Source organism: Amblyraja radiata, chromosome 12 (assembly GCF_010909765.2).
Source record: "Amblyraja radiata isolate CabotCenter1 chromosome 12, sAmbRad1.1.pri, whole genome shotgun sequence".
Lineage (NCBI taxonomy): Eukaryota > Metazoa > Chordata > Chondrichthyes > Rajiformes > Rajidae > Amblyraja > Amblyraja radiata.
The window spans coordinates 35,380,886-35,397,255 of record NC_045967.1 but is presented as its reverse complement, the minus strand read 5'-3'; the positions used below and the strand labels follow the sequence as shown (position 1 = coordinate 35,397,255).

Below are 16,370 nucleotides of genomic sequence, written 5' to 3'. Positions count from 1 at the left end.
AGTGTAGGAATCCTGAAACTTAACATTTCGAAAATATTATTTATGTATACCAAGTGTCATGCAGTCATACAGCGTGGAAAGAGGCCCTTTGGCCCAATTTGTCCATGCCAATTAAAATGCACGATCCAGGCTAATATAATTTGCATTTGCCTGACCCATATCCCTCTGAACCTCTCCTATCCAGTTACGTGTACAAATGTATTTTTTTTTAAATGTATCTGCCTCATCAACTTCTTCTGGTAGCTCAATCCATATACCCACCATTTACCCACCAATCCATATACCCATCCATATACCCATCATTTGAAAATGATGCCCCTTAGATTCCTATCTTTTCCTTCTCAAATTAACCTATGCCCTGCAGTTCTTGACGCTACTACCTTGGGAAAATGATTCTGTGATTCGCCCTTTCTATTTCCCTCATTATTTTATACATCTTTATAAGATCACACCTTAGCCATCTGCATTCAATAGAATAAAGTCCTAGTCTGCCAAAATCTTTTCCTATAGCTGAGATACTTGAGCCCTGCCAACACCCCCCCCCCCCCCCCCCCCCCCCCCCCCCCACTAAATCTTCTCTACACTCTTTTCAGTGTAATGGCATCTTTCCTATAGGAGGGTGACCAAAAGTGAACACTTTCAGAGAAACATGTCCTTATACTCCTGGACCCCTCTGTTCTACAATATTTCCCAGTGTCCTACCATTCACTGTGAATGTTCTGCCTTGGTTTAACTTTCCAAAATGCAACACTCCACAGTTACAAAACCCCATTCGCCATTCCTTGACCCATTTCCTCAGCTGATCAAGATCTATCTGTAAACACTAGAGACTGCAGATGCTGGAATCTTGAGCAAAACACAAAGTACTGGAGGATCTCAGCAGAGGTCCTGACTGAAACATCACCTGTTCATGTCCTCCCCAGATGTTGCCTGACCCACTAAGTTCCCTCACACTTGTGTTTTGCTTAAAATCCTGTTGTATTTCTTGATAACCATTTTCAATGTCTATGGTACCGTCTGCAAACTTTCTGATCATGCCTTATATATTCTCATACCTGTTTGACATTTAAGTTGATGTGGTGCAGGGTTGCCTGGAATCTGGGCTTTGGAGATGATAAGTTAACGTGTAGGTTGTCGTGATCAAATTGCAATTTAGTGCCATGCAACAGATGATCATTTTGTTTGACAAGTGAATTTTCTGAGTCAGCTTGAACATAAAGATTCAACTTTTTCTTCTCCATCCCTCTTGCCTTCCTTTTTTTAATCTTCTTCACATCATCCTTGTTTGAATCTGCTTTTCTCTCAAAAGAAGAAGTACTGCTGCTGTCCCATGCCAAGGTAGCATCACAAAATTCTATGTCATTATGTGAGCTAATGGGCTGTTTTCTTACAACTTCTAGTTCTTCCATTAAAAGTAAATGCTATAGAATTGAGAAGAGGGAACAAATTTTGATCAAAGCTCTTCTTGCAATCTTGCTAAAATATTATCAATCTTCTGAATTTAGTACTCGAGGAATACACAAAGATTTTAATTTTGTAAGAAATTTCACCTAATCTGGATTTAGATGGGCACTTTTCAAAGATAAAGATGTGACATCAGTCACTAATTGCAATTTAATTGCCCTGATTTTGAGATGGATGAAAAGTTGCCAATTTGATTTCATTTGGTAATTCCTCACATCTCTGCTAACTGAAAGCACATTCATCTGCATATGTGGTAATTTATAGAAATTTATTGCATTTTTAATTCAATTAATTCCTCCTTACTTTTTCTCTTGTGAAAGTTTTGTCTAGAAGATTATTTCCAGAATTAATGTGCAACATATCTTACATTTCCTTCAAATGCAACATAAATAGAAATAGGTATACAAAATAGATTCAGGTGCAGGTTGCCAATTTGCTATTCCCCTTCCAATGAAACACTGGGATTTATTTCCAAAGCTACTGAATTCAAAAGTAGAACAGGACAAACTGAATATATTGTACTGAGTACATGCTGGTGCCCATACTATGAAAATGATACAGAAATACTGGAAGAATTGTAAAATGAAAAGTTACAATGACCAGAAAGAAGAGATTATTGATATCATGAAATATTGAAAAGGTTGGAGCCTTTTCCCCGTACATGAGAAAACATAAAACTAACTTAACTGAGGTCTTTAAAATTATTAATGTGTTATGTAGGGTGGAATTGAAATGTTTCCACTTGAGTTGAAATCCAAAACTCAAGGCTAAAAATTCAAGATCATTGCAGATAAATCTAACTTGAAAATAAGGTGAAACGTCTTAATTCCTCGTGGTCGGAGTGCAGAACATTCTAGCTAAGGAAGCTGAGGAAAATAATTTAGCATCTTTCAAATGGAAACTACATAAAATAAAATGGTTTGGGACACTGAATATGAAAGCGTTTAAAATAACTTATAGGTCTATGATAGCTGAGTCAAGTGGAATGAAAGAAGCTTGTGTAAGCATATAAATACTGCAAAAAAGTCTAATTTGACACTGAATTGCTATTTTTTTTGTATTATTCAGCAAAATGCCATTGTAATGTACAATAGTGAGTTCAACCCAAATGAGAGCTCCATGTTATTTTCTGTGGCGCAGAATACCCAACAGATGGTGCAAATTACAGAGGAATTTGTAGACGAATTCATGATTGGGTTGAAGATTTAAATTTACATATTTAAAACAAAATATTAATTTTAAGAGGAATTATGAGGACTTCAAATGGACAAGAAAAAAGAACTTAATTTGAAGTTAATGGATAAAATGGACAAATTTGTTCATGCATTTACAAAATTCTGATTTGCAAGCTTGGCAATTCTTTAAATTCAGACAGGATCTTGGCAGTGCTGGTTTTTAACTAATGAAAGCCTTGCTGGGCAAAACATATGGTCTAATAGCAACTGCTGAATAGCCACAAATACAGCTGTTTTAGTCAACAAATACTGTTTTAGTCAAATTCATTAATGTTTGTAGAAATTGCCTTCATTTCAATCGGTAAATGTTTATGATTATCAATCTTTAATTAGCAAACGCTTTCCACCATTAAGTAAAGAAAAGTATTTAAAATAAGCATAAATAAAATTCAACTCTGCTTTTTGTTATCATTTTGCATTAAAGCCACAGAAAGGCATTAAAAATGTCAGGATACCTTTTTAAGGGCCTGTCCCCCTGTACGAGGTAATTCAAGAATTCTCCTGAGTTTCCCCTGATTCGAACTCGGAGAATTACGGTAATAGCCACTCGTCGGTAATCAGGGCTCTCGTGGACATTTTTCAACATGTTGAAAAATCTTCACGAGCTTACCGCGTTTCCAGAGCACCTGCCGATAGCGTTACGAGCCGCTAAGAGACGTCCCGAGCTCCGACATAACCGCTACATTCTATATACTTACCACGAGCTAGATTTTTTTTTTTAACTCGGGAGAGCGCTTGAATAACCTCGTACAGTGGGACAGGCCCTTACAAGTCAGAGCAGGAGGCTTGAGTAGGCATATAATCACTTTTAAAAAATCAATTATTCTCAGGGGAAAGCAGACAGCTGAATAAATAGTTGCGGCAAAATAAATGAATTAAACACATTTTGTATTATTTTGTTGGAGATTCTCCTTTCTCAAAAGGCATAGTATAAATACACCTACATCTGGAGAATTAAAACAACTTATTAACGTTATAGATTGAGTTCTAGGATATATTTAAGGGGCATGCTTGGTATCCTCAATCACATCTTTAATCTGTCATTTGCACTATAGTTGGAGATGTATCAGCTGTGGCTCAGTGGGTAGCACTCAAATCGTTCAGTCACAATTAGATCTTATTCCAGCAATTTAAGTATAAATACAAGGCTGACATTTTGGTTCAATACTGTGGGTGTGCTATGCTGTTGGACGCATCTCTTTGAGAAGTAACAGCAAACTTCATGTGTCCCTGCTGCAAGCATACATTTCCTACCAAATAATGCTACAAAGGCAGGAGTGTGGTCCTTTTGACTCTTGAACAGTCTTTTAGGTTAACTTAACTAGTGACTAATAGATTTAGGGATAATCAACATTATCAATAAATATCAATGTACTATCTTAAATATACTACAACACTTGCAAGGTAAATGAGTATTTCATTGAAGTTCAAAAATTATACCTTAAATCTGCCCACAGCAACAGATGCCTCTGACAGGGCTTTCACAGATATGGGTGTAATTTTCAAGGCAAAGGTCATTGCATTGAAGATTGCAACAACTGTAAATGCCTATATATGTAAAAAAAACAAAATTAGAATGACAAAGAAAATAGAAAATGCTGGAATGTGGAATAATCATGCAGTATCCAAAAAAGCAAAACCTATTGATATTTTAGATAGAAATTTAAGTTGAACAATTAGATTTAATGTAGGTTAAAGACTTAATATTCAAATTGATGATAACTTTTAATCACAAAATAAACATGGTAAATCTTTTATAAATCATTTACTTGCCCTAAAAAACAATCTTCAAAATGTACTACCAGTAAATACTCAAAATGATACGTGGATCTGTAATCTGGAAGAGAGGGATTGCTTCATTTGTGAACATAAAATGAAATAACAAGCGAAGCAATAACCTCCATGAAACATTCATAACATGAGTGTGGAACAACACAATGTTATACTGTATATGTGATATCAGTTTAAAATTAATTACAATGTTGAATACAATTTGAGCAGTATTGTAGCAGCAATTACATATTAGATGATTCTCAGTGAACACGCTAAATTCTTTATCATGAGGAATGGTAGATTAAATTAACAGAGCATGGCAAACTAATGCTGCTTCAAAATGATATAATGCATGTTTTCTATAATCAAGAATTCGCGATGTGAAAAATATACATCTTCTAGATGCGCTGGGACGCATCCTCAGTGATTAGACCTGAGGTCATTGGGTGTTTCGGGTCTCACAACATCAGACACCCTTGCCTACGCGATCCAGCCGGGGTTGATCAGGCCCCGACTTGCGTCGAGCAGCAACCGCCCACGGATCAGCCATCTTAATAACTACTCTGCAGGGGTTGGGAGACTCTAGTGCGTGGAGGGACTGGGCTCTGTGGGGTGAATCCCGGCCAGGCTCCTCCTGCGTCTCCAATCTATCTTGCATAATCAATCAAGAAAAAGACCCTCCCTTTGTTCATTTCACAATAAAAGAAAACTTGACAGGGATCTTAAGGGTAGAATTGGTCTTTGGAAGAAATAGGGAAAGTTTTGATCAGCTGTTCATGTGAGGGGTTCAGGGATGTGATTGAATTGTGGAAGGCCAACAGATTGGCGCTTGGGAAGGGAGTAGATGAGGGGGAGATTGGGAAGCCCAAGTGGGAACTGCTAACAGGGCTATGCATTTCTTCATAGAAAGTCCCAGCTGAAGTGAATTTCCAGTGCCAAACCCCAAGGCCAAAAATTGTTCAAACAGCCCTCCTTTATGTAGTTCCAAAATATGGCTTTCATGTGCAATGAAAGGCTGCTTCTGTGTAAGTGGTCCACACCAGTAGTGCATGGAAATTATGGTAGTGGCATCCAGGTATTTGCTAGGATGCTGTGCATGTGCATAATGGGCCTGTCCCACTTAGGCGATTTTTCAGCGGACTGCAGAATACATGACTTTTTTCAATTACATTTGATCATATTAGGTACATAAACATTATGTTATGCAATACAATTCATGTGCCCATGACATCTCATGGTCTTCTATTCCAAGAACACAATGCTTCACCAATATATTAGCATTTAGGCCAAGCCCTCATATCCCATGATGAATCTATCAGCCTTAACCATGCATCTGAAATGCTTTCATGTTACAGTATTTCTGTTTAATAGAACTATGATTGTGTTTACCTGAGCTGCATTTAAATCATATCCCATTGCCATGTGTAGTGTGAATGTGCAGCTACTGGATACAACAACCACAATTGGAGCAACTCCAACTGTGATACTCTGCACATAACCAGCTTTTTCCAAAAAGTGTCTCTCTCTGCTTCTGATCACTGCAAGGAGAAATGAATATTATCATGGCATTATTATTGATAGGCAGATGTTTGGACAAAGGCCTGAGATGAAAAGACAAAAGGAATGAGATAAGGATAGAATAATTACAAATTGTGAAGCCAGAGAAAGGATTGCAGGTGCAAATTGACAAAGGCCAGAGGGGTAATCCAGGCATAAGTGAACCAAATAACTGAGCCAATATGTCAGTTATTAAATCAATGAAGCCTATTATACCAATAAATACAGCATTATAGCCAGCTAAGCCAGACATTTGTAAATTAAACCTGTTAAAGCTGAATATCATGAATCAAAAATCTTTTTACAGTATCGATACATTGCATACATATGTTAATATACTGACTATCTATGGAATTTAGTCCTCCACGGACAGTGATTTATAACCCAGGAACTGAAGTCCAAAATCCCATGCTGACATAATGAGAATTTGGATTAAATTAAAAAATCTAATATTAAGATATTAGTGAAAGTTGTAAAATAAAACCCAACAGGTTAATTTATGTTGTTTGAAAAGGACGTGATTCAGTCCCACAATAACACCAAGTTATAATTGAAATGTTCAATGGTCTAGCATGCCACGCCTTTATATAAGACACCTGGAAACCATTAATAATTGGGCAACCTTCCCACAGGCAACCTTCCCACTAAGATTATTGATTATCACATTAAACTTACAGCGAACCTTCTCGGCAAACAGTTTTTCCCAGGTGTACATCTTAATGAACTTCATGCAGTTTAGAATTTCATTCATCAGCCGCACACGTCTGTCTGTGACTGCAATACATTGCTTCCTGAAATAAGTTGTCAACCTGGACATAAACATCTAAGAAAACAAGAGAAAGAAACATTGCTTGTCAAGGTTACATCGAGAAGTGAGCAAAAATGATGAATTCAAATACAATTAATCATTGTGGGCATCTTTTTCCAACCATACGTTCTCTTCACAGGCTACATTAACACCATTGGCCATTGGCCAAGATTGTTGCAACAAAAACAGCGGTGGATAAGAGAGGTAATCATGAATTTAGAATGATCCATGTCATCTGTCGCGAAAAGATTAATCCTCAAACAATATCTGACAAGTGAACTACTCAGTATGAACAAAAAAAAGAAAATGCTGATGAATAATAAGTCTGCCTGTATCTGAGACAAGAAAATACAAGTTAATGTTTGTGATCAGGATTTATACAGAACTGGAAGTTTTGCAAGCTACATAATATTTATAATTTCCCTTTCTTCTTATGTGTGACACACACGTATGTATGCACGTTCTGCTTGGAGCTCTAGCCTGAATCCTCAGACGAACAATTTACAAATCCATCCATCCGCTAACTTCCTCCAATTACTGATTATTCCTCGAGTACCAAAATTTTCACATTGTGATAGAGACAACAAAGTGGCGTGTCAAGCAAAACATACTTTCCAACCTGACTAAACTGATGACACAAGAACATAACTCCCGATAAAGAAAGCCCCTGTACGACCCCCTCACTCCAAAATCCCGAGCAGCCAAACATTTACCCCATCTAGTCCACCTACTGATCTCAGCCCATTGAACATCCTCTATTTCCGATCCTCTCCACTTTTGTCCAAATTACCTCTGCAGCTCCTACCTCTGATTTCCTCCCCCATTTGTGCATGACCCAACCCAGATCTCAACCTATTAAGGCTGAGAGTTAATCTGTGGAGTTTGTGACAGGCAACAATGGACCACAGAGTGAGCGCTCTCAAACCAAACAGACATCTAATACAAATGTACTGACCTGTTTCTGTATTAGTGGAAGAAATATTCAAGTAAATAGGAACAAATAAATTGAGCCCCAGATTTAGGAATCAATTACATGCATTAGGTCTGCTGGTGTATATCTCATTACCTATAATTAAATATATCCAACATCATTATATGATAATAGGGAAGGATGCTCTCCCATTTAGACTTTACACTTTAGAGAAACAGCGCCGGAAACAGGCCTTTCGGCCCACTGAGTCCACGCCGAACGGCGATCACCCCGCACACCTGCACTATCCTACACACTAGGGGCAATTTACAATTTTTACCAAAGCCAATTAACCTACAAACCTGCACGCATTTGGACTGCGGGAGGAAACCCGAGCACCTGGAGAAAACCCATGCAGTCACAAGGAGAATGTACAAACTCCGTGCAGACAGTAACCTTAGTCAGGATCAACCCTGGAATTTAGCGCTGTAAGGCAGCAACTCTACCACTGCGCCATTGTGCTGCCCCACGACGATTTCGAAGGAAGATCAACAAAACTTGAAAAAACAACATAAATGAAATTTACATAGAAACATAGAGACATAGAAAATCGGTGCAGGAGGAGGCCATTCGGCCCTTCGAGCCAGCACCGCCATTCATTGTGATTATGGCTGATCGTCCCCTACCAATAACCCGTGCCTGCCTACTCCCCATATCCCTTGACTCCACTAGTCCCTAGAGCTCTATCTAACTCTCTCTTAAATCCATCCAGTGACTTGGCCTCCACTGCCCTCTGTGGCAGGGAATTCCATAGATTCACAACTCTCTGGGTGAAAATGCTTTTTCTCACCTCAGTCTTAAATGACCTCCCCTTTACATTGTTCTTTTCTATTGAAATAATGGTGCATAATTTGGAGGAAAAAGTCATTCCCATCATGTTTTCAGTATCACATATTTACTCTGTCTCTTAGCCAAAATGTTTCAATATTTTTGCTAAACAATTGGAAATGTCAACATGCCTTTAATGCCAAATAGCGCCTTCAAGTCAAAGAGTGGGGACATTGGATGTCATTCAAATTATGTTTTGAAAGGATTCAGTGCTTACCAGTAATGGATAGATAAAAATGAAAACAGCAGACCCCAGCAGAGCAGTAGGGCCGAGAAACAAAGCTGTATAGATAATTCCTAGCATGGCAACAAGAGGACCTCCTGTCAACATGGAACCCACAGAGGCCGCTTCAAAGAGACGTTGTCCGTCATTTGAGCAGATGTTCACCAACTAAAAGAGAATGAGAAGCTAAAATTAAATTCTGTAATGTCTAAATAAAAATATATTGAATCAAATAAATTCAGAATGGTTACAGCAGAAAAAGATGCCAGTCAACCCACTAAGTCTTTAGTTTTCTTTAGTAAATGCGGTATCGCCCCTGCTCTCATGGATAGATCCCACAAACCCACTTCCTATCAGTCCCGTAGTTCTGCTCTTGCTCTCTATCCCTCTAGATGGAACAAGGATTGAGAACCCTGGTCCTGACCTTTCACTTCACCAGCCTACGCATCTGACACATCATTCTCTGACATTTCAGCCACCTTCAACGTGATCCCACCACCAGTCACATCTTCCCATCCCCTTCCCACACCCACCTTGCACAAAGACCACTCCTTTTGTGACTCCTTGGTTTACTCATCCCTTCCCACGCAAACCACCCCTCCCATGGTACTTTTCCCTGCAAGCATAGAAGATGCAACCCCCTCCCTCACATTCATCCATGGACCCAGCTGTCCATCCTGGTGAGACATATGATCATGTGCACCTCTAACCTCAACTACCGCATTCAGTGTTCCCGATGTGGCCTCCTGTACAATGGTGAGATCAAATATAGACTTGGTGACACTTTTGCCGAACACTTGCGCTTGGTCAGCCCAGACCTACTGGATCTCATGGTTGGTAACCATTTGAACTCCTCTTCCCACCCATACTGACCATTTTGTCCTGGGCCTCTTCCAGTGCCAGAGTGAGACCACGTGCATGCCCTCGGGCCGACTGCTATGGAGAGGAGACCGTTTCCCACCTCTTCGCAGAGTGTGGATTTGCAAAGAGTCTGGAGAGGTTTGCAAGGGTCCCTGTCACGGTTTATTCTAAACAGCTCCGTAACAGAGAACTCTGTGATTTACAGACTGTTCCCAGAGACGCTTCAGAAATGAACATCAAGTGCTACTGGAAGGTGATCAACTCAGTGAAAGACACCCTTTGGTCTGCCCGAACTTTGTTGACCTCCCAGCAGAGCAAGATGTCCGCCAGGGAATGTTGCATCTGGCCCACTTCAGACTGCAGGAGGACGTGCTGAGGAACGCACTGAATCTTGGTGCAGCCAACGCCAAGGCTCTGTGGGTGAGGGCAACAGTCTCGGGTCCATCGTTGCTGGACATTGGGGGGGATGGTGAGGTGGAGACGTCCCTCCAAATAAGGGATAGGATTTCACGCAAGGGGTAAAATTGTGTGATTTGTTTAAACACTATGTGTAGCCTCCGAGTGTGTTGGAAGAATTCTTTGCACAGTTCATATATTGTATATATTTTTTACTTGAATAAAGTTTATTTTGATAAAAGATAAAAAACAAAAAAGATTGACGCCAAATGCAAACTGCTGGATCTCCCGGTTGCAAGCCATATTAACCCCTCCTCCCATTCCCATACTGACCTTTCTGTTCTGGGCCTCCTCTATTGCCAGAGTTAGGCCACACATAAACAGCATCTTTATTCCACCTGGGTAGCTTACAACGTAATGTTATTGTTAGGCGCTCCCCCCCCTGGTGAATGCTATGTACTTACCTTTCTCTGTTTCTCTCCCGAGTACAGGCCTCGTGGCTGTGAGTCTGGAATCAAGGGGTTAAAGGCTCCTGTACCCGATTGGCCAAGCTGTGTCAGGTGACGGGTGACTCATCTGAAGCTTAAATACCAGAGTTTCCCAGGATTCTCTCTCTTCTTCGTAGACCCTGACTTGTGAGCAGCCTGCTGGTGTGAGCTGAGGAAGGCCTGGCCACATGGCATAGAACTTTGTGTACTTTCACCATTACTTGTTAACAAATATTGAATTGGGACGGATAAGGGCTGACCTTAGTGTTTTCGGGTATTTTGTTTCAGGGTATATCTCTTTAGGCAGGTTTTAGAGTCTCCAGTTCGATGGCCCATTACATGGCTGGCTGGAGCACTGTTTCATTGTTTGTTAGTCCATCCCTATCCCTGACTGGGTTGTTTGAATCAGGTTTGGGTTTTGTGTTCCATTGAATAATTTAAACTATTTTTGAACTTGAACCTGGTTTTTGAATTATGTTACGCGGCTCTGAAGTACCTGCATTCGGGAGTCGTAACAGTTATGAACATTGAATTCTCCAATTTTTGGTAACCTACAAATAATCCTCAAACCCCCCAACCCCCTACCCAGATTCATACCCATTTCTCCCCTTTCCCCCTCCCCTTCCACCGATATTCCTTCCTCTAGCTTCGCAATTCACACCTCCTCTGTCCTTATCTTACACCTTATGTCTTTTCTTCTCTGGAATTTATTCAACCATCTGCCTATCGACAAATAAATGCTGATAGTCCATTCCAGAATGTGTGTGTGCGCAAAATAAATTCTCACATCATTTGGTTCTTTTGCAAATCAATTTCTATTCCATTTACTAGTGGATAGGAAGGATCTGTAAATTGTTGGTCTCCAAGGATTCAGGCTAAAACTCCAAACAGATTGTGTGTTGTATGTGTGTGCATGTGCATATATGCCGGACATAAGAAGGAAAATAATACATTTTATATTACTTGCCATATGTCATTGATTTCCATTTGCATTTTATTTGAGCCCTGTCCCAAAGGGAACATTTTATCTACACTGTCAAATCCACTCATTATTTTAAAATATCTATCATATCTTCTTGCAAACTCTTGAGGAGAACAACCGCAGCTTCTCTAACTATCCACATAAGGAATGTAATACTGAGGCTCTATGTGCTGATCAGGCCACATTTGGAATATTGTGAGCAATTTTGGGCACCATATCTGAGGAAGGATGTGCTGGCTCTGGAGAGGATCCAGAAGAGGTTTTATAAGAATGATCCCAGGAATGAGTAGGTTGACATATGATGAACATTTGATGGCACTGGGCCTGTACTCGCTGAAGTTTAGAAGAATGAAGGGGGACCTCATTGAAACGGACAGACAGTGAAAGGCTTGGATAGAGTGGATGGGGAGAGGATGTTTCCACTAGTGGGAGAGTCTAGGATTAGAGGTCATAGTCTCAGAATTAAAGGACGTTCTTTTTGGAAGGAGATGAGGAGGAATTAATTTAGTCGGAGGGTGGTGAATCTGTGGAATTCATTGTGAAATTCTTTGCCAGATGTCAGTGGATATATTTAAGGCAGAGATTCTTGATTAGTATGAGTTTCAGAGGTTATGGGAGAAGGCAGGAGAATGTGGTTCGGAGGGAAAGGTAGATCAGCCATGATTGAATGGCAGAGTAGACTTGATGGTCCAAATGGCCTAATTCTGCTCATTTCATTTATGAACATGAACTTATAACTGAAGTCCTTCATCCCTGGAATCTCTTCTGTATCCTCTCAAAGGCTTATACATCATTCTCGGTTTGGCAGCAGAAGTTGGACCAATTAATCGTTTATTCTGTGCCTCTATTTATGAAGCTCAAGATAGTATATGCATTTAAAATTACTCTTTCTGTCTGTACTGCCATTTTCAAACTTAATTCTGCTTCCCATTCCTCCATAGACCTTTTTGTCCTAGTTCTCCTCTATTGTCAGAGTGAGACTAAATGAAAATTGGAGGAACAGCATCTCACATTTTGCTTGGGCAGATTACAGCTCAGTGGAATGAATATTGATTTCACACTTCAGGTAGCCCCAGCCTTCCTTCCCCCACCCAAGTCGCACTAGCTTCTCGTTTTCACCCTATAAACAGCTAACAATGGCCTGTTTTCTTTATCATAATATCATGATAATTATATTATGATAATGATATTATATATGTCTATAATAATATGTCTATAATATTATATATATAATAATATATGTTCCATTTACTGCCTATGATGCCCTATTTTGACCACCTACCTAAAACTAACGATTTTCTCTCTTGTTGTTAGTTTGCTATACTTAAAATTATTCTGCTCTTGATTTTCCATACCAAAATCTATCGCCTTCATGACAATCTTTAAAATGTTTCCTTTGCCCATCTATTCAACAAAAAGAAGTACATTGGAATATTTAATTCCAAACCTGATTTTTATTTCATAATATTAAAATAGATATATTTAATTAAAGAGGTAAGCATATTTTTCAAGTACTGCACAACAGAAAAATACTTACTTCTCCAATTGTGACATCTTTCGTATTTCGTAGCTTCAGAATTTTTTCAAAAGCCAGGGTAAGTAACGCACCCCGGAGCCGAGTTCCAGTGCGATAGTTTAAAGCCCAGGTCAGTGCAAATGACCATGAACGCACTAACTCAGCCATGAAAATGCCCAAAACCAACAGCAGGCCATATTGAAGGTTTGACTCTGGAGCCTGCGCATATTCTAGCAATCTCCTAATGACAACGGCCTGTTGGAAAAAAAACAAATGTTGAATATTATTCGACTCTAATTCATGGCAAAACCTCAGTGAAAAGATTACATGGAATGGTTGAGCTTACAGTTATTCTTCAATTAATAATGTGGCTATTTTCAAAACATTTTCTCTCTAGTGGCTGAATATGGTATGTTGTCTTTGTGTCCAAAACTGAATTCTGCTTTGCTGCAATTTATGCAAATAAATCACACAGTATAACTCAATAAGAGAGTTTATGAATGGAATTATTACTCACTGGTCCAACAAAGCTGGCAATCATTGTAATCATCAGGCAGCCAACAGAGATGAAAGCCCTTGTTTGACAAAACCGGCAAGCTACTCGCCCCAGAGAGGCCTTCTCTCGTCCATGTTGCTTTAGTTCATCCTGCCATAGTTTCTCAAAGCTGCATTATTTACAGAAATAAACAATTACAAACTGGAAATAGAACAAACCAATATTTATTTTAATAGGATGTACGTTAACAGCGTAGAGCAGGATATTTTAAACCAATACTGTGGCTTTATCAATTGGTGTAGGTGCTTTTGGAAAACAAAACACTTTAAAAGTAATATACAAAATGCCTTTGATAATTAATGGTAGTGATCCAATAACTCCAAGAATTTTTTGTAAGATTATTCTGAGGCCCCTTGTGTACATGTTACCTGGATGGCACCTGAAATACTCCAATTGGATTGCAGTCCATATAAGATATACAGCTCGGTTTAGAAGTAATAGTCATTGCCAGGCCACCTGCACTGGCCATTGACATATGCACTGAGTTATGGACTCTTCTTGGATCCATCAAAATCAACTTGCAGGTAAGTCCTGTTTCTAAGAAAAGTAATAACCTGTTTGTGCTGATGGTGAACAATGTTACATAAAGAACACAGTTTAATAAGGGGTACGCCATTTAGGACTGAGATGAAGATTTTTTTTTCACCCAGAGTTGCGAATCTGTGGAATTCTCTGCCACAGAAGGCAGTGTAGGCCGATTCACTGGATATTTTCAAGAGAGTTAGATTTAGCTCTTCGGGCTAAAGGAATCAAGGGTATATGGGGAAAAAGCAGGAACGGGGTACTGATTTTGGATGATCAGCCATGGTCATATTGAATGGCAGTGCTAGCTCGATGGGCCGAATGGCCTATTCCTGCAGCTATTTTCTATGTTTCTAACACCACCATGGAGCATCAGCAATTTGGGCACAGGAGACAAAGTATCCAATAGAATTTTTGTCATAAAATCCAAGTCTTGCAGATTTTAATAATGCAAGAAAAATTGAGTGGGAAAGTTTCCCAAAATATTCGGCATTTCATATCAAATTAGTTTGGAGTCGAACTACCAGCATTCTTCATTTTGTTCAACATAAAATTCCGATAAAAATGTGGAATAAATTAATTTTTCTGTTGCATCTCATATTTTGCTTGAGCAGCTTACATCCGTGTTATAATTTTTAAATGTCTCTAGCTTCAAATAACCCTTGTATCCCCTCCTCTCTACATCCCTCCACCACCCAAGTCATACCAGCTTCAAAGTTATCTTGTTGAGTTTCATTATCTAAACTTGTTTCCACCTTGGCCACAGCTGTTTCCTTTATCATCGTTACTTTTTTGCAAATCTTTCATTCATTTGTTCTATATCTCTCTATATCACAGTCTATATCTCTTTTTTCCCTTTCCCCTACTCTTAGTCTGAAGAAGGGTCCCGGTCCGAAACGTCACCTATTCCCTTTTCTCCAGCGATGCGGTCTGACCCGTTGAGATACTCCAGCTTTTTGTGTCTATCTTTGGTTTAAACCTGCATTTGCACTTCCTTCCTACATAAGGTCAGTTGTATAGTGTGTGAAACCTGACTGAATAAACTAGAATATATGCAAAACAATTCAAAAGTAATCTCTGGAAGGTCAACTATATGCACTTGCATGAATTAAAGGAACAATCGATCAGTTGTGACTTTACTGAAGAATCAGGAACTGCGGAGCTTGGTTGTTTTTCGGGACAGAAGACTCTTAATGCAAGTTTTGCTGTGTAACTGTGACACTAAGGAAGCACTCTTGTCTGCAGTGCTCTGCCTAGATAAGCAGGGAACAATGTCCCTTCAAATGTTTTAGCATGCAGTTCATGCTAGAACTCAGTAACAAATCTATGCCACACTTCTCAGTTTGCAACATGCTATCACATTAAGGTCACCAGTGATGCCCACCACTCCAGGAAAGAAGACCTCATCTCTTTCTCCCTTTGGTGAAACCAGCAGACATTTGGATTTGCCAGCATTATGAATTCCCCAGATGTTCAGTCATGTACTCATGCAGAACAAAAGGTTCCTGAGATTAACTGGGGGCTAGATAGGAATTTCAAAGGCTATCGCTAAGTGTATAACCCCTGTGATTATATGAACATGCATGTGGTCAATGCACCAAGGAAGCTTGCATGAGTACCATCATCCTCACGTAAATCATAGTGCCTACTGTACGTCAGCTGCTGGAACATCAAGATCAAGATCAGGACTCATCCTTCATGGTTTCTTGCCCCTATTCAGACCCCAGGTACATGCAAAGCCATGGAGACACTGGAGCCTGCTACAGACTGCTGTTGCAGTTCTCAAGAGGAGATTCCAATGTCGGAGAACAAATGGGCTCATGATTGTCATTTATTTGAGATATGGTGCACGACCTGGACATTTCAAACATAGAGCATTTGCCTGCTGACTGTAACAGATGCAGAAACAGCAGCAGCAGAAGGAAGACAGGAAAAGGAAGATGAACAGGAATGTGGCAGCGGATCAAAAGAAAGGTTATCTCTACTGTTAATACTATGCCTCATGGACTGGAGACTGAGAGTTCCGAAGCTGAGGATGAAAGAAGCATTTGTTCATTCAATAACATGACATTGGTGAAATGACATTTGGAGCGTTGTGTGTATTTCTGGATGCACTGCTATAGGAAGAATTTGATTTGATTTGATTTAATTTATTGTCATTGTCTTCAATTAAGGGACAACAAAATTATTT

The 16,370-nt window shown here is 39.5% G+C and overlaps 1 protein-coding gene across 2 annotated transcripts in view; it reads right to left on the bottom strand.

Annotated features, from left to right (window-relative positions):
* LOC116979066 (multidrug resistance-associated protein 5-like) overlaps positions 1 to 16,370 on the bottom strand; it is a 106,521-nt gene that overhangs the window by 63,390 nt on the left and 26,761 nt on the right. For both annotated transcript variants that reach the window (XM_033030507.1, XM_033030508.1), the window contains exons 5-11: positions 13,619 to 13,766; positions 13,123 to 13,356; positions 8,853 to 9,026; positions 6,705 to 6,852; positions 5,862 to 6,010; positions 4,140 to 4,247; positions 1,056 to 1,421 (exon numbers count right to left, since the gene is read on the bottom strand). In XM_033030507.1, the coding sequence (XP_032886398.1) occupies positions 1,056 to 1,421; positions 4,140 to 4,247; positions 5,862 to 6,010; positions 6,705 to 6,852; positions 8,853 to 9,026; positions 13,123 to 13,356; positions 13,619 to 13,766 (1,327 nt within the window). The remainder of the gene's footprint in view (positions 1 to 1,055; positions 1,422 to 4,139; positions 4,248 to 5,861; positions 6,011 to 6,704; positions 6,853 to 8,852; positions 9,027 to 13,122; positions 13,357 to 13,618; positions 13,767 to 16,370) is intronic.